The sequence below is a fragment of the Eptatretus burgeri genome, chromosome 8 (genome assembly GCF_056783735.1).
Source record: "Eptatretus burgeri isolate ZD-2024b chromosome 8, Ebu_testis_v1, whole genome shotgun sequence".
NCBI lineage: Eukaryota > Metazoa > Chordata > Myxini > Myxiniformes > Myxinidae > Eptatretus > Eptatretus burgeri.
Window position 1 is genome coordinate 104,200,821 of NC_140968.1, and position 23,469 is coordinate 104,224,289.

At 44.4% G+C, this 23,469-nt stretch overlaps 1 protein-coding gene across 1 annotated transcript; it reads right to left on the reverse strand.

Annotated features, from left to right (window-relative positions):
• Positions 1-975: 975 nt before the first annotated feature.
• LOC147022472 (thread biopolymer filament subunit gamma-like) lies at positions 976-23,112 on the reverse strand. Its single transcript, XM_085893384.1, has 9 exons — positions 22,489-23,112; positions 21,854-22,090; positions 15,211-15,271; positions 14,702-14,797; positions 14,269-14,433; positions 6,222-6,347; positions 5,474-5,694; positions 4,923-5,026; positions 976-1,396 (listed from the first exon to the last, which is right to left on the reverse strand). The coding sequence occupies exons 1-9, from the start codon at positions 23,025-23,027 to the stop codon at positions 1,197-1,199; spliced, it is 1,749 nt and encodes a 582-aa protein (XP_085749510.1). The 5' UTR covers positions 23,028-23,112; the 3' UTR covers positions 976-1,196.
• Between the last annotated feature and the right edge of the window lie 357 nt (positions 23,113-23,469).

Genomic DNA, 23,469 nt, shown 5'->3' on the forward strand with positions numbered 1-23,469 from the left:
TCACCAAAATCGAATCAGTTCGTCCTTGTCACACACCCAACGTGCCCACTAAATTTCATCCGGATCCTTCTGCAACGTTTTGAGATATCGTGCACACAAACAAATAGACAGACAGACAGAGAGGGTGAAAGCATAACCTCCTTCACATTCGGTGGTGGCGGTAAACATCAATCCAACCCGACCTAGTACTCTCTTTTGTTGTTACAAACACACACTTTGAGTTTGATTAAACTTTTGTTAATGAAGGAGGATGTTCCAGGTGAGTTTGGGACAGTTGTCATGGATAATTAATGGGTGAGGTGTGGAGGTGGAGGGAAGGGAAGTGTTGCGGATGGAGCTCACACCATTCTGTACAAGAGAGGAGGGTGGGGTCATATTTTCCAGCATATTGCAACACAGTATGTAATAAATAAAAGAGATGCTTTCTGTTTTGTCTGTTATGACTTGCTCCTTTAACCCTTTCCATTCCCCCATGTTGTATTTCTCAGAGCTAATAAATGTATAATTGTATGTCATAAATAGCAAATAATTATTTCACCAGCAAATACCACCCGTTGCTTCACTGATGGTAAAACTAAAGGGGTAGGGAGAAAAAGAGGGGGAAGAGAGAGTGGGGAGAGTGAAGAGGTGGAGGGGAAAGGAGAGAGGAGGAAGGGTGGTGGAAGGGAAGACAGTGAGGTGAGAGGAAGGGAAGGCAGACGTGCGGTGGTGTCAATTACCATTCATACTGTTTCATCAAAATGATTCTGCATAGAATAACAGTGAAGACGGAAACAATATAATGTCTGAAATCCATTTTCTACCGGTCATACTATAAACACGGTCCGGAGACAAGCTCCCGTCCAGAGACAAACTCCTGTCCGGACACGTCTGGAGACAAACCCCAAGTCCAGACATAAATACCGCCCGGACGTATCCAAAGCCAAGCTGTCTGGAGACAAACACCTCCCAGACGCGTCTTCTCTGTCATAAATATTATTTCATTGAATTGCAACAGATAAGCTTTATTGAATTTTTGCAAATAATATCAGAGAAACACGATTGTTATCCCAACAATACCAAGCACAGCAAAAAGGCAAGGAGAGTAAATCATTGGCAATATATTGAAGCTCAAACAGAGAAAGACAGCATCACCCCCAACCTTCTCAGGTCAGACAATAACCTGGTCTGAAACCTTGTAGGATTCATCATGTTATTTATTGAATGATTTTGGTTGATGTACTTTCCGAAACAATTTCTCCATCTTGCATCTCAAACACCTGCGTGGTGATTTTCTTGGTGATGACAGGCGCCGTTTTCTCGATGATGATCTCTTTGGTGGTTGTCGAAGTGGTCTGTTCCACCCCACCTGTGCTGCAAATAATATTCTGTGCCATACTGCTCTGGCTGCTGGCACCTGCATGAATACGAAGAGGCATTGTGAAGGATTTCTGAAAATCATCTTTTCAAGAATTCAACGCTGGTAATCAAGCAATGGATGAAACTCATTTATTCAATTTGGCAAATTGTGTTTGAACATTTTGTGGTTAATTGGTGGGGTAGAGAAGTTTTTATTTCTTTATAGGAGCAAGGCTCATGAAAGAGAAGAAAAAAAATTGCAGTAAGACAAATATTAAATACCATTGTAACAAATGCTGCCCATCTCTATCACCCCAACTGGCTACTGCCTTTCGCACAAGGTTTGGTACCATCTGAACCATCTCCAGGCAAGTGTTAGGTGCTTCAACGTTTGCATGGGCTCCTGGAACCCGGCTGACCCTGTAGCTTGTGATTGCGATGAGATACAGTCAGCAGACCACTTTGTGGAGGAGTGCCCCATACACCAACTTGATGGAGGATGGAATCTGCTGCAACAGCTCACTGTGCAAGCCCAAGAGTGGATGAGGACTGCCTATTTCCACAGTGAGTTCACTCAACGCCAATCAATCCATTCGAAGGAAATTTTAAACTTTTTTTTTTAAACAGAATTTTAAAATGATCAATATTCCCACATCCGTGCTTTGAAACACATCTTTCTCCCCTTCTGTTTTTGATTCCCCCTCTCTCTCCTTCCATGGGTAACTTTTTTTTTGGTATAACAAGTGGAGTGTCGTGTAAGAGCTAACAAACAGATCATATCACAAGGCAGGAGACGGGTGGGCGAGGGAAGCATAAAATTTGAAGGAGGTGGGTTTGTGGTGGATTAACGAGAGGAGAAAAAATCAAGATTTTGGATGGGGGAAGATATGAGATGGTGGTGAATAGCTGTTTTGAAGACCGAGAGGGAGGAGTGGGATTGAAGAGAGTGTGGGACTTTCTTCCAGAGGTGGAAAAAAAGAATGAAAGAGTGAAGGTGAGCAGTAATTCTTGATTTTGGCAGTTTCACTAGAAGGGGTTTTTTGGCGGACCTTGAGCGCCCTGCGGAAATGTGGGGGAGGGAGGGGGGACAGATCACAGACAGAGCAAGGGGGCAAGACTGGAGAGGAGACAGTAGAAGACAGAAAGACCACTGACCTGCCTGCGGTGAGAGAAAGACACTCAAAGACTCAGCCTCATCACGGGTGATACCAATGATCCTAAATGCCTTGGTTTCCACAACATGAAGTCGAGCTAGGTGGGAGGCAGGAGCATCACCCCAAAGGGGAGAGCAGTACTCTATCAGACTGCAGATGAAAGCTTTGTAAGTGGTTTGAAGCTGAGGTGTGCCAAGGTGGCTTTCCCAAGAAAGATCGTGTGCAGATCGTGAGGCCGAAAAGCTTTAATGAAAGGACTTCAAGAGGATTGTTGAAAAAGTAGATGCGGGGGGGGGGGGGGTTCCAGACGGTTCTTTCGGAGAGACATAGTGAGAGTGTGAGATTTGTTAGGATTGAAAGACATGTTCCTTGTGTTTGACCAGATTTTAATTTTATCCAGGTCTGCAGAGAGTGAAGAGGCTTCTGTTTGCTGATCTGATGGATGAGAAATGGCATGGCAGAGGGTGGAATCGTCAGCAAAGAGAGAGAGGATTTTCTAGAGAGTCGGAGAGATCATTGATGAAAACGAGAAAAAGCACAGGGCCGAGAACACTTCCTTGAGGAACTCCAGTCTAGACAGGAAGAGGGGATGAGAGAATTCCAATGAAGAGCCGTGCTTTGACTGCGACAGGAGAGCAAATTGCCTTGGATATCAAAAGAAGAGAGTTTGGCGAGCAGTGCCAAATGCCAGACGTATCGAAAGCTCACGATATGTCGTGGAAGATGGCTCTGATCTCATGTTTGGCATTTAGGACCTCCATCCATTGACAAGAAAGCAGGAGCAGCATGCCCATGTGGTTGAGTGACCTGGTCTGATGGTCGAAAATCAAGCCATTTGAGAAGAGGAGGATTTGATGTCGGAAGCGATGATGGATTCCATAAACTTGTGTCTCATCCACCATGGTGTTCATTTAGCGCTGTCTTTTTTCATGCCTTCAATCATCTTTTCCATCCCGATTCTGTTGGCTGTCTTCATCTCCTTTATCATGTACCAAGGAACCAATACCCCAGGTCCCTTACCTTTTGGGTGATATGACTAATATATCTGTGTAATATGAAAGCCAAATCTTGACTTTTTTTTGTTTTGCTTTTTTGAAATATCGTGTACACAAGCCAAGTTACCGAGATGGTTGCCATGGTAACATAATTCAGCCAATCACAGCTGTGATCTCATCATGTTGAGATAATATCATGAGGAAAATATGAAAGCAAAATGTTCAACGTCTTTTTTTGAAATATCACGCACACAAAAGTACATGGAGAGATAATCTGTCGGTCGTGTGGTCGGTCAGTCAGTCCTCATTTGAATGTCCCCCATCTCCGATCTTTTTTTAGGGACGGGGATAAAAAGTCTTGTTTTCCTTCTGCCACTTCTCATATCTTGGTGAAACTAGCAAATAAAATGCTTGGGTTAGGGGAGGTTTATGGAGGTAATATTGATAATGGGGCAGAATTGAACATGACAAAAGACGGGATGCACTGCTTGCTTGAAGTCCTGGAGAGAAGAGTGAGAAAAAACAGGCTTTGGACGATGGTTCTTTTGGTGGGAGAAGAGAGCAATAAAAGATTTGAGATTTGTAGAAAACCTTTATTTTGGAACTTTAACCAGGATGTGTTCTGGAAGGACATGCACATCCTGGAGTTGCTGGGGAGGGTTGGAAGACAGTGAGCAGATTGGGAAATGTTGGAAAATAGATGGCAGAAAACAGAGCTCACCATCCTGCCTGTGATGAGAGAGTAATGCACCTTGTGCTTCAACCTCATCAGGGGAGAGTGCAATAATTTGGAGAGCTTGAGATTTCACCGAATGAAGGAGAGACATGTGATGCTGAGACGCCAGCCCGTGCCTCGCTATGTGGTTGGCACAGGAAAGGTCGTGCCTCGTGGTGATGCCTCAAACATCAAGAGACTGAACCTCTTCCAGTGGATGACCAATGGAATAGATAGGTGGTTTCATTTGATGATCCTTTCGGGGCGATAGGGTGCCATTGTGAGGTTGTCAAGGATTGAAGGCCATGTTCCACTTATCAGACCAAGAGTCTAATCATTTCCAGATTTGCAGAGAAAGATGCAGCTGGTGACAACATTACCATCGGTTCATGTCTCTTTCTCTTGGTGCTTCCACAAACGTTTTGTATCGTGTCATCTGATGTCTGGTGATAGAGACCAGTAGTCATTGTTTTGTGCTTTTTCTCTCCGAGTCTAGTCAAGCTGAGGACATTGTTGTTCACAAATTCCGGTGAAATCGATTGTTTTGGGTAAGAATACAAATAACATCAAAAATTTCACGAGAAACGATGTCAACATGGTATGCATGACATGCACAAAAAAGCATGCACAAAATGAATATGCTTAATGAACATTTACATTTCATGATTGCCTTTTTATTGAGTGCTGTGATTTGTGTAAGTTGGAGACTGTGGGACTCACTGCTGGATTGGGAATGGTGGTCTGTTTGCACTTGTCCTGTACTGCTGGTACTTGAGGTGCTGATTTGAGCACAACCACCAATGTTCATGTCTATTCCTGTCACACTGGGGAAAACAAACACGTGGAGATCCTTAAAAAATTTTCTGCAAGTGTGATGTCTCATGAATTGTGAATCAAAGACTGCATACTTGAAAACACTTGGTTAGTATCCTCGCCATCAAACTATGGTGATCCGTTTTGGATCTCCTTACCCAACTCATCCACCAAGTTTTGTCATCCATCCACAACTTTTTGAAATATCATACAACATATCGTTTTTGGCCCGATCTCTCAATGGTGAAAAATCACTTATAATGTCAAAACGATTCCCGTATCTCAGTCCGGATCTTCACCAAAATCGAATCGATTCGTCCTTGTCACACATCCATGATGTCCACAAATTTTAGTCCGAATCCATCCATAACTTTTTTTGTATATCATGCTCATGGACAAACACACACAGGGGTGAAACAACCTCTGTCCACTTTTGGAGTTAGAGATAACAAACTTACTTCAGAGATACACCCTCTAAAATCTTCCTATAAGTGGCAATTTCTTGATCGAGAGCAATCTTGATGTCCATCAGGGTCCTGAAGTCCACCAGCTGTCTCTGCAGCTCTGCTCTGTGATGCTCCATTGAAGACTCGTGCTCCATCACTTGGCTCTGCAGTGAACTGATCTGGTTTTGGAATTGTCCTTCAAGCTCCATCAGCATTTGCTGCAGTGAGCTGTGCTGCAGGAGAGGGTCCATCAAGAACGGTATTGAGCATGTGTTTGTCACTCACTGCATCCCACCCCCAGTCCCACCACCATCGTGAGAGTTAATCATCAACATCTGTTCTGTATCAAACACTCATCAGGTGTTTTGGGGTGAAAGGTGAATGCTGTGATGGGAGTTACAGGGTGGTCAATTCATGTCGAAACGCATAAAGATCTCGAAACAAGTTGAGGAGAAATTCTATTATATCTTCAGAGTTGTTGTAATTTTCAAAACACTTTGGTGATCTTACTAAACAAGAGGTTTGTTTTAATCTTTTTCACCCAATGAGCTCACACAATGACATTCCCAGAACTTGATAGCCCTGTTGGTATGACAATTAATTCTAAATTAAAGGAATGAGAAAACAATTTGGGGAAGAGATTTCCAGACATGTTTAACAACAATCAATCAATCTCTGAATTGTTGGTCTTGAGATGTTTTAAATAATCACAAGATCTATGGAAGGGTGATGCCGTGATTTTAAACCACCCAAACCGTACCCGCATCTGTAAACCCTGGAGCTGCATCTGCATCTCCTGGACGGTCTTGGTGATCTCAATCGTTTCTGTGTTTGTTGTTGTCACGACTGCTGCTGCTTCCCTGCTTTCAAGTTCGAAGCGCTGCATCTGAAAATTGAGTTTGCCATCGATTTATGATCATGATATTCAAACAAACAAGAAACAAAATATATTATGTATCAACCAAGGGTGTCCGGCATTGCTGGGTAACGGTGGATCCTCCTCCCGCCCCTTCCTCTCCCTCCTCCCGCCCCTTCCTCTCCCTCCACCCGCCCCTTCCTCTCACTCCACCCGCCCCTTCCTCCCCCTCCTCCCGCCCCTTCCTCCCCTTCCTCCCCCTCCTCCCACCCCTTCCTCTCCCTCCTCCCGCCCCTTCCTCTCCCTCCACCCGCCCCTTCCTCCCCCTCCTCCCACCCCTTCCTCCTCCTCCTCCCACCCCTTCCTCCCACCCCTTCCTCTCCCTCCTTCCGCCCTTCCTCCCCCTCCTCCCGCCCCTTCCTCTCCCTCCTCCCGCCCCTTCCTCTCCCTCCTCCCACCCTTCCTCTCGCTCCTCCCGCCCCTTCCTCTCCCTCCTCCCGCCCTTCCCTTCCCGCCACCCGCCCCTTCTCCTCCCACCTCCCGCCCCTTCTCCTCCCTCCTCCCGCCCCTTCCCCTTCCTCTCCCTCCTCCCGCCCCTTCCTCTCCCTCCTCCCGCCCCTTCCCCTCCCTCCTCCCGCCCCTTCCTCTCCCTCCACCCGCCCCTTCCCCTCCCTCCTCCCGCCCCCTTCCTCTCAATCCTCGCGCCGCCTTCCTCTCCCCCCCTGTCCCCTCCTTCGGCCCACCCCTTCCCCAAAGCTCCTCCCGCCCCTCCCCCTCTGTCCACCCATTCATTCCTCTCCCTCATACCACCCCTCCCTATTCCTCCTCCTAACTCACCCCTCCTCCCTCTGGACTCCCACCCCACACCTTTCCCCCTCCCTCCCGACTCCCACCTCCCCTTCACATGCCTCCCCTGATTAGTGGAGGTTGGCTTTGGGGCTTCCCACTCTGTGTTCAGCGGAAAAATGTAAGTTATCTCCACAGCTGACTTTCAATACCCTCTGCCACCACCACTGGGTAGCACTACATGATACACATTTACTGAGAGAATTTTTGTCGACCTTCCTTCCCAAACCCCCATGACTACAGATGAAACGAAGTAGCCCATGTTCACCACGATGTCGACCTTGGTCCGTGTGCCAAATTTGGCGGCAATTGGCCCAGTAGTTTTGGCATGATTCGTGTTATACACAGACAGACAGACAGACAGAAAATTATATTTATTTATTAGATTAGCAAACAACCCATCACTTTGCTGAAGGGAATATTGAGGGGGGTGGGGAGGAAGCCTGAGAGGAGCAGGGAGAGGGAGGAAGAGGGGGGGGGAGGTGAGAGAAAGAGAGGTGGGGGAGTGAGAAGGGGGGTTCAAGTATGGGGTGGTGGAGCTAGGAGTGGTGAGGAAGAAGAGTGAGGAAGCGGAGGGCGGGGAGTGCGACGACCTCACCAAAAGTTGCTATACACTACAGGAGGGAGGTGGGAGCGAGGAGGATGTGGAGTGGGGAGGGGGTTTTGGAGGATGTAAGCGTGAGGGGAGGGATTTCTGGACTTTCATTTGGTTGTGGGACTTGTGGAGAAAGGGAGGTATGGTATCCCAGGCAAAAATAGCATTCCTTTCCCATAGTAATTCTCTGCAGACTACTTAAGTAGGACCTGTTACCAACTATAGTATATGAGAGTAGTACTCTCATATACTGTAGTTCTTACTGCAGCATTTTAGCTTTGGACAGAAATGAATGAAATGAGGTATGTTAAAACAGCACATTAATACAGCACACGTAGACCAGCCGGAGATGTCCATTGTGGGTGGAGAGAGGAGGGGATTTGGGAGGAGGCAAGTGTAAGGAGAGGGAGAGGGAAATAGGTATGAGAGGAAGGGAATACAGTGTGATGGGAGGGGGAGGCAAGGCAGCGTGGGGGGAAGGGAAGGCAGCGTGGGGGGAAGGGAAGGCAGCGTGAGGGGAGAGGAAGGGAAGGGCGATAAAACACATTCAAACAGCAACATTTTCTTTTTAACCACGGGGTTCTATTTCTAACCAGGTGGGAGCATTTATAACCCACGCTATCTTCCTGGAAAAGGCCTTCCATAACTCCAAAGCCTTGAAACCTCGTGGCCCCAAACTTTGCAAGCATACTAAGGTCACATACTAAGGCACTCCAAGGTAGTACCTGAATGAAAACCAGGTGTTTGGATTAATTTAAACACCCCTTTTGAAGATAATTAACGGCCTCATTTAATTATGTCGTTTCTCAAGCTGCATTCTCAGTCACCTCACTCTCCCTTGCTGGGGGTCTTAAGGTGCATCCTCGATCACCTTGCTATCCCTAGCTCAGGTCTTAATTCGCCATTTTGTTTGGCCTGCTCAACAATGCCTCGACTTGGAACAGGCCACAACCGTTTATTACCGATAAAGTTTTTTTTCACTTGATATCATCGTAAGCCTCATCTACATACCTACGAATCGGTGCATAAATCGCTTTTGGAAGTGTTATAATTTTCAAATTCGGACATTGGAGCAATTTTATGCATTAAATGATGTGATTTTCCACGATCTCCTCTTTCGGACTAATGAAAGTATATCATTGAAATATAATTTGAGTTTGGAGGATCGGATAATGTTGACTAAATAACTCGAAATCTGGAGTGAAATCTGAATTTCTTTTAATGAATTAGCGATTTTTATAACTTAGTGTATTTATTTAAGCAAAGCATTGAACTTCACTTTTTCGTCTGTTCAAACGATTGTCTTGAGTGAAGAAAAGATTTAGGAATATGCAGAAAGTGGTGTTTTGTTTTTGTGTGTTTGTGCCATTACCATTCAACTTGCTATTGCTTGCCATTTTGCTTGCTTGCTTTTTGAAATCCCCCAAAACAAGGGTGAGAGCTATTGAAGGGGTTTTTGGTTGCATATAGTATGTACTGTAATCAGTAATCACACTGTGTGTGTGTGTGTGTGTGTGTGTGTGTGTGTGTGTGTGTGTGTGTGTGTGTGTGTGTGTGTGTGTGTGTGTGTGTGTGTGTGTGTGTGTGTGTGTGTGTGTGTGTGTGTGTGTTTCATGAGGCATAACATTAACTCTCTGCTAACCCCCTTCCTCCCACCTCTCTCTCTCTCTCTCTCTCTCTCTCTCTCTCTCTCTCTCTCTCTCTCTCTCTCTCTCTCTCTCTCTCTCTCTCTCTCTGTCACTCTGACTCTCTGTCTCTCTGTCTCTCTGTCTCTCTGTCTCTCTGTCTCTCTGTCTCTCTGTCTCTCTGTCTCTGTCTCTGTCTCTGTCTCTGTCTCTGTCTCTGTCTCTCTGTTCCATCCTCGCTCTGCCCCCTTCTAATACAGTGCAGCAACCTCCTTCCACACCCGGACGTGTCCAGGCTGTATTTATGTCCAGACGGTGTTTGTCTCCGGACATGACATGTCCGGGCGGTGTTTCTCTCTGGGCGGTATTTATAGTATGGCAGGTAGAAAATGGATTTCATACATTATTTTATATCTGTCCTTACTGTTATTCTGTGCAAAATCATTTTGATGAGACGGTATGAATCGTAATTAACACTCCACCTCGTGCTGCCTTCCCTTCCCCCCACTCCTCCTCACTCCCCCTCCTTCCTCACGCCCTTCCCACCCTCTCTCTTTCCTCTCCACATCCACACTCACCCCTCTCCCTCTCCCCATTCTCCCTCTCCCCCACCCCTCTCTTTTTATCCCCCCTCCCCCCATGTCTTAGTATTCCCATCAGCGAAGCAACGGGTGGTATTTGCTCATAGATTATAACATAACAAGCTCCACTTGCTTTACACTGGTGTGTTTGTGTGTTTGTACGTTACTTTTTCACGGTTGAACCGTAGCATCTAGAGGCCCCAACTTTTAGGTGGTGGTACTTTAGAACCTGGGCAAGATTTTAAACCATCACAAGTTGTCTTGAATCTGTTTTAAGGCCACCAAAAGCCACTATAAAATGTATAATGGGATGTGCGGTCAGGCAGTGCTACCGCCGACCTGCAGGCAAAAGGTTTATTTGTTTGTTTTTTGAGATATCCTGTTCACAGACAAGCAAACAAAGACAGATAGACAGGCAGACAGAGAAACAAACAGACAGGGGTGAAAACGTAACCTCTGCCCACCTTCAGTGGCAGAGGTAAATTTGGGAAGAATGAGTATTCAAAATGAGAAAAAGAAATGGAAGGGCAAATATATAAGGAGTGAGGAAGGAAATTAAAGAACAATGAGAAAATGATAAGTGGGAATTAAAGAGAATAGAAGGAGAAGATGGGGAGCAATGACGGATTCACATGTTCTGGGCCTTAGGCTTAGTATGTATGACCGGGCCCTTTTATAAATATACTATAAAATTTATTTTTCATTGAGGGAGTAATGCATAATACCGCACAAAACAAGTATATTTTTCACCAAAAAAAGTTTGGAAGTGCCTTCATGTTGATCTTATTTCGTTTTAGTTTTAATGTGATAAAAAGCAAAATTCTTTCAGTTTTCTTTTGTTAGGGTTAGTTTTACTTACGGATTAATGTATTTTAATTTTTATGGATCTCGTTTTCCGAAATAAATACTTTTGTTTGATTGTTATTTTTTGCTTATACACATGTTGTTGGCAGGCCCCGAAGACATCTAGGACTTAGGCTTCAGCCTATGCAGCCTATAGGGCTATTCGCCATTGATGAGGAGTAAGAATGAAAGGTGGAACAAACTTGCTCAACTTGAATTAAATAACAACCATAAAAAGGAGTAAAATGGAAACATCAGAAGAAAGGAATCAATAATATGATCAGAAAGTAGCAATATAAGGAGCAATGTAAATTAATTGGTTCTCCTCCCAAATCTATGAATCAGGTGGAACACCTGAAACATAGGAACTACCTACCTGGAGTGTGTTCCATTACCATTCAGTTTGCTATTGCTTACCAAGCTAGCCGTTCCTTATCAACCGTTTCATTGGAGTGCTTGCTTGAGTGCTTAAAGCCACTTGGCGAGCGCTCTACAAACTGACTAGTAATGGAACACACCCCTGGTGAATTTGTTTTTGGAGTACACCGTCTCCATAGTCCTTACAGAAGCGGCAGGAAAGGTCATGTTATTATCCTCTGTAGGGTATATCGATCACAGTTGATCTCGGCCACGGTCCGTTGTTCTCTGGTGGACTCAACATGCAATAAGCACAGACTTCCTCAAGGATGTCTTGATTCCTCCAAATTTCTTTCAGTTAGTGTTAAACAGCAGTACCAACTGTTTAAAAAGGTTTGTGGTATTCTACGAAACGCCACGATAAGGCCACATTAAAAAATTACTTGTTTTGTGTCCCCGCCCGACTTGAGAAATGTCCCTGATCTGGATTTTTTTAAAAAAAAATTATTTTCCCAAAAAACCATTAAAATAAAGTGTAAAAACTGTCAAAACACCATTTTCTTGCCTAAGAACAATGTAGAATCATGTTTGCACTTTTCAACCCACCAACGAACATCCTGACGATGGCCCCTCTATCAGACAATGGCGTACCCACCAATGTGCCTGCACATCAACATCGACACCATTTGTTTTCCGGTTGCTGATGCATGCATGCTGTGTTCAATGACAGATAGAGTGAATAGAAGGTTTCAAAGTAGGACACGCTTTTGTGCAGACCGACAATGGTATTTCTGATGTGTTGTATGGCCAAGGAAGGCAGTAGTGTGCCAGTTAAAGATTCGTTTGGTTGTATGCCAACCGTGGATATCACGCTTTTGGAACTGTATTGGGAATTTTGCAATGGCATGTACGACAGCGATCATATTAACGATGACATGCGATGTGCATTCTCATGTGTAAAGGTAGGGACAAGCAAGTCCATTAAGAACTTGACAGAGGTCTGCTCGAGTTCATCTGTGACTGATGTGAAAAACCTTGGCTCATTCGTTATGTTTCTGATCCTTGCTGAAGTGCACCACCGTGGGCATGGTGACACAGACTCTTATGACAATTGCAGTGCAAATCCAAGTGTGTTCAGTGTGTTGATGGCCACACTGAATTTCCAATCGGCTACTGACCAAGAAGATGAAGAATGAACTTGAAGTTGAGATGGAGACGATCCTCTACAGTTGTGGAAGTGTGTTTAGGAATATCGAGGCTGGCGAAGAGGACGATTCACTTCTGATGAACATTCATGTGCGAGCCAATCTTGACTGCAGATCACAAGTAGAATTAACCTATTATTCTGATGGATATGAGGACATATGCGTCCATTGTGGTACCGTTGAACATCTTGTGACAGTAGAAGGTTTCTATCCTTTCTGTCAGGACTGTAGGTCAAAGGAAAAGGTCCTTAGACGTGGCAAGAAATTCACTGCTAAAGACTGAAGTACGACCACTACTGCATGAGATGACTTCTGTGTCAACTTTTCAGCCAGATGTTGGTTTCTTTATCTTTATGTGCATGTACAATGTACATGTGCAGTAAAGTTGGTCCTGAGTGAGTCCCAGCAGTGTCACTTTGAAATGTGTATGATGACTGGTGACAAAATTTAATTTGTTCACTTGGACTTCTCAGAACTATTAAGTTTCACTCGCTGTACATGTACATGTACTCCAGGGTGTTGGAAGGAGAATGTCCTCATAGTGCTCCTGGAATACCTGTCATTCATGTACCTGTCATTTCCAGGACCACTATGGGGTCATTTTTTTTTTTAAATGAAACACTGTAGTAAATAGAGTGATGCCACTGTGTGTACATGATTTCCTATGACATTGAATATTGCTTTCAGGTTTCTCACACAGATCCACTAGTATTTCAGTGGTCAGTCATGTTCCAAATCAATGGGGCTAGGAACAACAAGAAAAATCTCTGTTTATATTTTAACTTTTTATGTTTTTAATATCATTTATCACTTCAAATACATGTGTACAAGTTTAACTTTCACTTGAACAAACATTTAAACAGCAATTTTCATGTTTTCTTCTTCAATTTCGAGCTTGAAAGTTTCTATGGTATTCTGTACCTTCCTAACTTGCCTTCTGACCATGAATACCATAGATGTCTTCGTCCTCCAGGCATGCCGCCACTCCATTCATAAAATAAAAAATAAAAATATAAACCTCCCTCCCTACCTGGAAAAATTGGAAGAGGTGGATGCTAAACAAGTAATTTTTTTATGTGGCCTAAGCTATTTATACATATTACCACGCTGTTTGTCGAAGGAAAAACTCCTTGGGGAAGGGGGTGGTGGGGGGTATTATTAATATTCATATTGTTTTGTACATTATTATTATGATCCTATTATCATTGGTGGTGTTATGAGAAGAAGCGGCCTTGGAAAAACGTTACAATTAGCTATCTTAACACGGATATACACCTTTACACAGACTTCGCCCAAGGCAGAACAACACCTCCTTGGTGAGGGGAGGGAAACGAAGCCGCGACAACCTCCATTGTGTGACCCTTAGTCTTTCTGTCAAGTTTGGTTGAGATTGGATAAGTAACAACTGAATGGATCACAGACAGACAGACAGAGACAACAGCTTGCATATTTTAATATGATAGCACAGAATCTGCTGCCAAGACAGCAACCGCAACGGGATAGCAAGAAGTGCAATCTGGTGTGAAGGAACTTCCAACAGGACCAGACCACTGACTACCCGTAGTCCAGAGAACGACTGTTTGTTCAAAGTACTAGAGATACCTCACCTACTCTTTACAAAGGATACAGTGAGATCTTCAACATCCACCAGCTAATGCTAGCAGACAGGACACCCATTTAACGTCTATCCGAAGGACGTCACACACGTTTCCGTGGTGAAACACCAGGGTACGAGTTTATAGGTGGGTTGGGATTTGAACGCAAGCAAGACATCTGAGAGTTGATTGTGCATACCTTTAGGCTATCTTGTCAACCCATAATAAACAATGTGGAATGGAAGGAATGAGATGCACGTTTAGCAGTTGGAGAATAATCATTATCTGCAGGTGTTGACCTCACCTGGGTTTTATAGTACTCTTCTGCCTCTTCGGTGTTCCTCTCGCTGATTGCATTATACTCTTCACGGATCTGACACAGGATTCCGGCCAGATCCACTGAGCGGTTGTCCACCTCGATTGCACCCGAGTCATGAGTGTTTAACTTGATTCCAACCCTGGCCAATTCCTGTTGAAGGCAACGAATGAGAAACTGAACAAATGTATGGATCATTTAATTTGGTAAATAACGTCAAACAAGTGGAAGGAACGCAATAAGTTGATTGCAATGTCAGGAGGACTTTTCTATACCGGGAGAATAAAGTGGAATGTACTTTAAGTTCAAGGGGTTTTACATCTGCTGGATCCATTTTCATTTGTGAATGGATTATTATCTGGTTCTTTTCTTTGTATTAAATGATCACTCAGAATGCCTTGTGCTCATTTGTGTTCCTTACTTCCTCCTGTGTTTTCTTCAGGTACTCGATCTCCTCTACAAGCATGTTGTACTTGCTTTCGAGGTCCACTTTGATTTCCATGGCAGCCTCCAGGTCCTGAAGTACAAGGTAAAGTTTCAAAGTGAAGTTGTTCAATCGTTTACAGTTTGCGCATTACACACCTTTGGTATTCTCTGTTTTACCTTTGGGGTCGTTTCCATTGATGTTTCTTGTTTTCCTTTTGCTTGAATGGTGAAATGGTTTTTTTTTTTGTTTTTATTACAGGTGTTAGAAATTCATCAGGGAACCTTCTGTAGACTCCAAATAAAGCTTCCACAATGGAATGGAGTTTTTGGATCCGAATCACAAATTTAATCAGCTCAAAACCCACATGTGGTTTGTACTATTAAGTGGAATCTTCAGGTGGTTTGTAATAAATGTAAAATTTTTTTTGTGAAAATGTAGTTTAAAAGTTCGTGACATTTTCACTAGCCATGAATGGTTCAAGTCGTACTGTGAAATGTGCGTACCTGGCGCATGCTGGTAATGTCCGAATCAAGCTGGCTTTTCACACCAATTTCGAAGTCATACCTGCCAAACAAGGCATACATTTCAATTGGTGTTAAAAGATAACGTTTTGAACTTATTAAAATATCAATCAATCTCTTGTTGTGTGTTTTGGACACTGCGACTCCATTCTCTGGAAACTTTTTTACTACAACGGAACAAACATGGATGTCAGTGAAACTCAAATTGTGTTTTGCTTCCTTTATCTTATGATATGACAAAAAAAATCTTCCTTTATCTTATGATATGTTGTGATTAATAAACTTTCTTTCACAAATGACAAAAATAGAACCACTGGACCTGAAGCTAATCTGGGCCCTGGCATTTTCACACCAATTTAAAAGTCATACAAGTCACACCCAAATTTGGTAGAATTCTGATTGGTGGGTCTGGTGAGGAATATTTTTGAAGGAATTTAAGCGAATTTCCAAAAATTTACCAAGTCTGCCATTTTGACACATTTCCAGTCATGTGATCGGCATGATTTCTGCATTTTAACATCACGAACTTGTCCTAATGTTGTAATCCAAATTTGGTAGCATTCTGACTGTGTCTGGAGAAGAAGATTTTTGAAAGAATCAATGCGATTTTCTGAAAAGTTGACTAAGTCGGCCATTTTGACACACTTCTGGTCACGTGATCCACATGACTTCCACAATATAATTAACATCCCTTGTTGTTCTTTCGAATGCTCCCATTAGGGGGCGCCACAGCGGATCATCCGTTATGATCCGCATACTGATTTGGCATAGGTTTTACGCCGAATGCCCTTCCTGACGCAACCTTGGTCGCCTCTAAAGACATAGGGATTATAATTAACATCGCTACTCCACCATAATGTAGCAACCTAAATTTGTTAGCATTCTGACAAGTAGGTCCATAGAAGAAGATTTTGGAAGGCATTTGCATGACCGCCATTTTGACACACTTCCAGTCAAGTGATCGGCATGGCCTCTGCAATTTAACATCAGGACCCTGTCGTAATGTTGCACCATCCCACCCTCTTCCTGATACATTTCATCGACCCAGCAGTTTCACTCTGCGTTTACCGTTCCAAATTCACGATACACCTCCACGATTTTACTTCAACCTTCCCTTTTTCCAAATGTTCTGCAATCTTTATTTAGAATAAATAAATTCACTTTTGACTACACACCTGCCATAGCTACGTGCTTCCCACGAAGCCACGTGATCTGTTTACACCCCCTGCGTTTTCCGATCCAAATTCACCATTCACCTCACGATTTTTTCTACATCCTTTTCATTACCTAATCTGACGAAAACTCTCTCAAACAATAATAACAAGCAGTCATAGACTGGTACTTACGAAATCGTAAACTTGACCTCTGACCTTGTCGAATAAAACCTGTCTCTTGAGAAGGTGGCGACGCAAACCAGAAGTTTCTACGATGATTCTGTACCAAACCTCTCATAAAACATCCGATTTTTACCAGAATTTCGACAACCGAGTGTTAAGCAGACTGAACCGTTACCAAAATTGAAGACAGGATTGAAATTGACTTTAAAACGAGCGCGTAATGCCGTGTGTTACAATCCCTCTCATTAGCATAATCTTCAGTTCAGCCTCAGATACGACCCCCGACATAAATCTCATAAAACATCCGATTTTTTTTCCAGAATTTCGACAAGCGAGTGTTAAGCATACTTAACCGTTACCAAAAGTGAAAACGATCTGAGTTAAAATGAACTCGTAACGTCGACCGAAGCAAAAATCTCCATTTCTCCACGCAATTATTTAGTATTATTTTATCAAAGTCACAAAACCGTAATATTCGGCCATCCACCAACAATCTTTATATAATCCGACGGCTTAGCGAGTCAGGCATGTGACGATAACCTTTATTGGGATAAAAATGACTTTTAAACACCATCTTTATCGAAAACACCGTCAGCGCGCACACGCAAAACATTTACGTGACTCAACGCCGCGTCTGCTCGAGCACGCTGCACCACGCGACGAGCCGTGACACGGCGAATGAAATATTTTTATACAATCTTAAAACGTCTCCAAAACATCCGCTTTTCCCAGAATTTCGACAACCGAGTGTTAAGCATCCTAAGCGATCGCAAAAACCGATGATAAAAATAAAATCGGCGTTGAAACGAACTCGTAACGTCGACCGAAGCAAAAATACTCCATTTCAACACATGAATTTACGGAATTATGTTTGACCTCACTGTGACCTTGACCTTTGACTGATTTTGACCAAAATCTAATCAGCGCTAGCGATCACCCTCCTGAATCAAGTGGTGTAATTTTACATTGGTAGCTTCTTCCGTTCTCAAGTTATCCTGCCTACAAACAAACACAAACACACAAACACACAAACAAACAAACACACAAATAGAGGACGGAAGTCATCAATATACTTAGGAAATCTTTAGATTTCGTAAGTAATAATAATAATAATAATAATAATATTAATAATAACGATCTCTTACAATGCTTCATCTTCCTCTTTCACACGTGTGCTACTCATTACTTTATCATAATGCACTACTCTTCTTCTATTTCAACGGACTGCTCTCAATTCGACCTTTCCTTCACACCTTGCTGAAAAATCCAACTGTTACAGCTTTTCTTCTCTCCATTCCCTTCATTCGCCTTTATTGCATCCCTCAAGAATTCTCTTTAATCGCATCTCTGACCGAAAAAATTTTAAAACCCCAGTTTACGATGAGTGTTCACTTTCCATCAACCATTCTTTTTTCCAACTTTAGTGCCAAATCATCCCTCACCCCTCCCTCTCAAAGTAACCATCACACTCTTCTCCCTCCAAACCTCACTCTCACATGTCTCCCTCAACCTTCCACGCTCACCCTTATCCCACCATTCACCCCCCTCACACACACTTCTCAAAGTTTCGCCCCCTCTCATCCACAAAGCTGCCTCCTTCCCCTGTCTTCTCTCCTCCATATCATCACTCCACCTCTTCAAACCCTCAGCTCAATTCTGCGCCCTCTCTTGCCCCCACCCCCTCTCCCCCAGCACGACAGAGCCTTTTCTCCTCCTCATCCAGCTCCCTCCCCGAGCTATTCTGCAATCCCCCACACTCATTCAGCAACTCTCCTTAGCTCACCCCCCCCTCCTCCCTTGTCCTACCCCTCCCATCCCCTGCACCCAAAGCCTCCTCCCCTCCCTCTTCATTAACAGTGTGACCTCAAATATCCGGGGCCTTCGCTCCAATCTTACAGATCTTTCCATACAGGTTGCCACTGACAAACCAGACATAATTTGCCTAACAGAAACTTTCCTCCCTCCAGACATCTCTGACTCCCAAGTATCTCTCCCTGGTTACTCCCTCCTCCTGTATGACAGACCTGAGCCTCGTCCTGGTGGAGGAGTTGCTCTCTTCATCAAAGACTCTATTCATCACTCTCCATGCACTGCCCTCACTCCCCCACACCCCCAGGAATACCTCTGGCTACGGCTTCCCCTCCACTCCCACCTCATGTTTATATGTGTACTGTACCGTCCACCTAACAGTGATGTCTCCATCTACACCTCACTATCCAAAAACATGGACAAACTTATATCTTCTCATCCAAACTCTCTCTTCCTCATATGTGGTGACCTCAATTGTCATCATGCCAGTTGGTGAGGAGTGGGTACCTCTCTCACCTGTCATGGCACTTCAGCAAAAGCTTTCTGTGACTCATTGGGACTGACTCAATCGGTCAATTTCCCGACCCTGATCTCAAGCAATGGTACTCCATCTCTTCTGGATCTGATTTTGACAAATTTCTCTGAAAATATCTGCTGTTCTTCCTTCGCTCCAATCGGTTCTTCTGACAAAGTGCTTGTCAAAGTGGACATCTCTCTGGCTATTATCAGAGAATTACCTCACCGCCATCGAGTCTGGCATTTTACTCAAGCCAGGGTCTCCAAGCGGCCATCAAACTTCTAGACTGGTCTCCCATCGCTACTTTCTCCAACATCAACTCATCCTGGGAATTCTTTCTAAGAAACTTGCTCTCCCTCATGCACAGATTTATCCCCTCCCGTCTTCAGTTTTCCTACCCTTCCTCCCGCCCTTGGTTCAATGAAGCTTGAGGCGAGGCAGTTGGCTGAAACAATTTGCCTTTGCTTCATGGAAAACAAACCCAACTGAGGGTAATCTCAGTTCCTTCCATAAAGCTCAGAACAAGTGTGTATCTACCCTCAGGAGAGCCAGAAAACAACATATTTCTCAGCTCAAGTCTGAACTCTCAAACCTCTCTCCCTCCTCCAAATCCTTTTGGCATCTAATCAAATCTGTTTCTGGTGTATGTTCCCCCTCCATCCCCTCCCTTACCACAAATGGCTGCACTGCTGATACCACATGTGAAAAGGCTGAATGCCGAAACTCGGTGTTTGCGTCTAAATCTTGTGTCCAAAACCCATCACTTCTGTACCCACCTGACCCAGTCGCACCCAACTGTCCTTGGACTCCGTGTCCTTTTCTAATGACAATATGGAGAGCTTGCTGTCAAACTTATACTCAGGTTCTGCAACCAGTCCAGACGGCATCAGCCCACGTGTCCTAAAAACCTGTTCCTCTGCGCTTGCTCACCCTCTCTCTGTTCTATTCACCCTCTCATTTGCTCAAGGTCATCTGCCCTCTGCTTGGAAATCAGCAAACATGACCACGTTGCATAAAAAGGTGCAAAAGCCGATCCCTGCAACGACAGACCAATCAGCCTTCTCCCAATCATCAGCAAGGTTATGGAATCTATCATCGCTTCAGACATCAAATCCTTCCTCTTCTTCAATGGCCTGATTTCTGATAAACAATTTGGTTTCAGACCAGGTCACTCTACCCTGGATATGCTGCTTCTGCTCTCCCAACAATAGATGAAGCTCCTCAATACCAGACATGAAATCGGAGCCATATCCCAAGACATATCGCGTGCTTTTGACACGGTCTGGCACCCTGCCCTGCTCACTAAGCTCTCTTCCTCTGGTATGCAAGGCCATCTCCACTCATGGCTCACAGACTTCCTCTCCTGTCAAGTCAACGTGTGGCCCAAAATGGAGTTCTTTCAACCCCCCTTCCTGTCCAGGCTGGAGTTCCTCAAGGTGGCGTTCCGGGCCCTGCTCTTTTTTCTGGTTTTCATCAACGATCTTTCTGACTCTCTGGAAAATCCTCATTATCTCTTTGCTGATGAATCCACCCTCTGCCGTACCAACTGTCATCCCTCAGACCAGCAAGCAGCAGCTTCTCTCACTGTAGATCTGGATAAAATCACAAACTGGTCCAACACGTGGAACATGTATTTCAATCCTGACAAATCTCACACTCTCACTATATCTCTCCGAAAGGACCGTTTGGCAACCCCTCCTCCCCCATCCACTTTCTCAACAATCCTCTGGAAGAATTCCTTTCGTTGAAGCTTCTGGGTCTCACTCTCTGCCATGATCTTTCCTGAGAAAGCCACATTTCAAACCTGGCCTCCAAAGCCAGTCTCCGACTGGGAATCCTCCATCGTGCAAAGTCCTTCCTCGGCCCAACTGAGCTCTTGACCACTTACAAATATTTCGTCCACAGCCTGATGGAGTACTGCTCCTCACTCTGGGCTGGTGCTCCTGCCTCTCACCTTTCTCGGCTTCACGCTGTGGAAACCAAGGCATTTCGGATCATTGGCATCTCTTGCGATGAGGCTGAGTCTTTGGGCCTCTCACTCTCTTACCGCAGGCAAGTCGGTGGTGTTTCTGGCTTCTACCGTCACCTGTCCGGTCTCACCTCCCCCCCACCCCCCCTGCTGTGTCTGTGATTTGTACCCACCATATTTCCGCAGGGTGCTCAAGGTCCGCCAACAACCCCCTTCTGGTAAAACTACCAAAATCACGAATCACTGCTCACCTTCACTCTTTCATTCCTCTTTTTTCCCACCTTTGGAATAAACTCCCTCACTCTATTCAATCCCATTCTTCCCTCCAGACCTTCAAAACAGCTGTTCACCACCACCTCTTTTCGTCCCCCATCCAAATCCTCGATCTTTTCTACCCCCGTTAATCCGCCCAAGCCCACCTCCTTCAAATTCCCTGCTTTCCTTCCTGAAAGTCCCTGAAGTGTCCATCTTGTATTCCCCATGTTCCCCGCCCCATCCCTCTCCCTTCCACAGATCTCCAAATGTCTCTGTTCCCCACTGTTTTGTCCTTCCCACCCCCGCCCATCTTGTCTCATGCCCCCCTTGCTGTGCGTTGTGGGTTTGCTCTCATATGAGCCTCGACAAGGTATACAAAAAAAAATTTGTAGTATTCTGACTGGTGGGTCTGGAGAAGAAGATTTTTTGAAGAAATTTACTAAGTCGGCCATTTTGACATTCAAGTCAAGTGACCGGAACGAGTTTTGCAATTCCTGTTCCCAGTCTCAAGAGGAACGTTGCTGCAAAATTTCAGCCAGATTGGCCCAGCGGTTTGGCCGGAGAAGTTGAAAAATCTAAAAATACAATGTTATGTTGTATCTTGTGTTTTAAATAACCCAGAGGTTACCATTTGGAGAAACTGTGTGTCAGCCAGTGATTCATCGACTTTCAATAAATCTTATTTTGTTTGTGATGCAGAGTTTTTACATGAGAGGAGATAAAGCAGTAAATCCTTACTTTGCCTGCATTTCTCCAGCCATGGTCCTCAAGTTGTCCAGCTCGATTTCGAAGCGCACATTTTGGACTGTAAGGTCGTTCAAAGTGGTCCGAAGCTCCAGGAAGCGGGCACTTGCATCCACTGGGGCCTCGGTTTCGATGGAGATGGACGTGCTGCCGGTGAGCTTCAGCAGCTCTGCCTCCAGCATGGCATTCTCCTGTGTCAGGCTTTGCACCTTCTCCATGTAAACCATAAAGCTGTCACACACACACACACACACACACACACACACACACACACACACACACACACACACACACACACACACACTCATTTATGAGCTGTATTTATTTAGTTTGTTTTCATTTTTCCAAATGGGGATATTTCATCTTTTTCTGATAATATTGATCAAGTACAAGTATTGAGGATACTGTGGGTTTCTGGGTGCAGCAACATTACAAATTCTGACTAATAAATGGAACCAGAGAACCCGATTATGTCTAACTAAGGGTGGTGTGCCTCATCAATAAGAATCTCTAAATCCAGAATTGTGAAATTTCATTGTCATTTCACACAATCCTTAGATATCAGCACAAAGAGAAATCGATACAATTGAATAAATAATTATGAAAAGGGTCAGTAGGGACAGACTTACCGTTGATTTAGAGTACGTAGAATCTGTTGCTCACCATCTCGTGTCAGCATAGGCGGCATGGATCGCATGCTGCCCATGCTGCCGCCTATAGCACGCATCCCTCCTGCAGCCACCTTACAGCCGACCTGGAAGGAAGGAGTGCTGCAAAACGCCATGTTTTTGCCTGAATCGAAACCACTGATCATATTCGATCCCATGGTTGGCACTGAACACATTCCTGCCACAGCCATAGATGACGTTCCACCAGAAGAGAGGCCACTATTATTGAGAGCACCCAAGACACTGATACGTGGCTGTGACACCGAAACATTTTTTTTAACAGATATTGAAGATGATGAAACATTAGATGAAGATCCTGCCAATTTCGACCCAGAGGATGCCGCCAATTTCGACCCAGAGGATGCCGCCAATTTCGACCCAGAGGATGCTGAAAATTTCGACCCAGAGGATGCTGAAAATTTCGACCCAGAGGATGCTGAAAATTTCGACCCAGAGGATGCCGACATGCCACTCGACGTTTGGGAAGATGATTTGTACATGGTACTTATCTTCTCAGCTCTTGGCTGAACAGACAATGAAAGGAAAAGAGATGTCGCGCAAGAGTGAAGACTCAGGTGTGGGAGCGATGTCGGAGCTCGTTTATATATCATTCCTAATCTCACATTTCACCACACCCTTGAGCTGTCACCTGGAGGGAAATATCAGAGCAAGCTCACAATTAACCCCAACCTTTCATGGTCGTTTGTCTTTTATGATGTTTTTTAAAAAATTTCCCATCACACCTTGTCACCTCCAACAAAGTCACTTGTTCGAACCTGCAAGAACTGGGCATGCTACAGCACACCGAAAACTGCACTAGTTTTTGAAGGTTCATCGGTGTCATTTGCACTTTTTTTTTGGCGCTGAACACATTCCTCCCACAAAGATAATGCTTCATTTTACATTGTCACAAAGATAACGTCCCGGTAACAAAGTTAATGC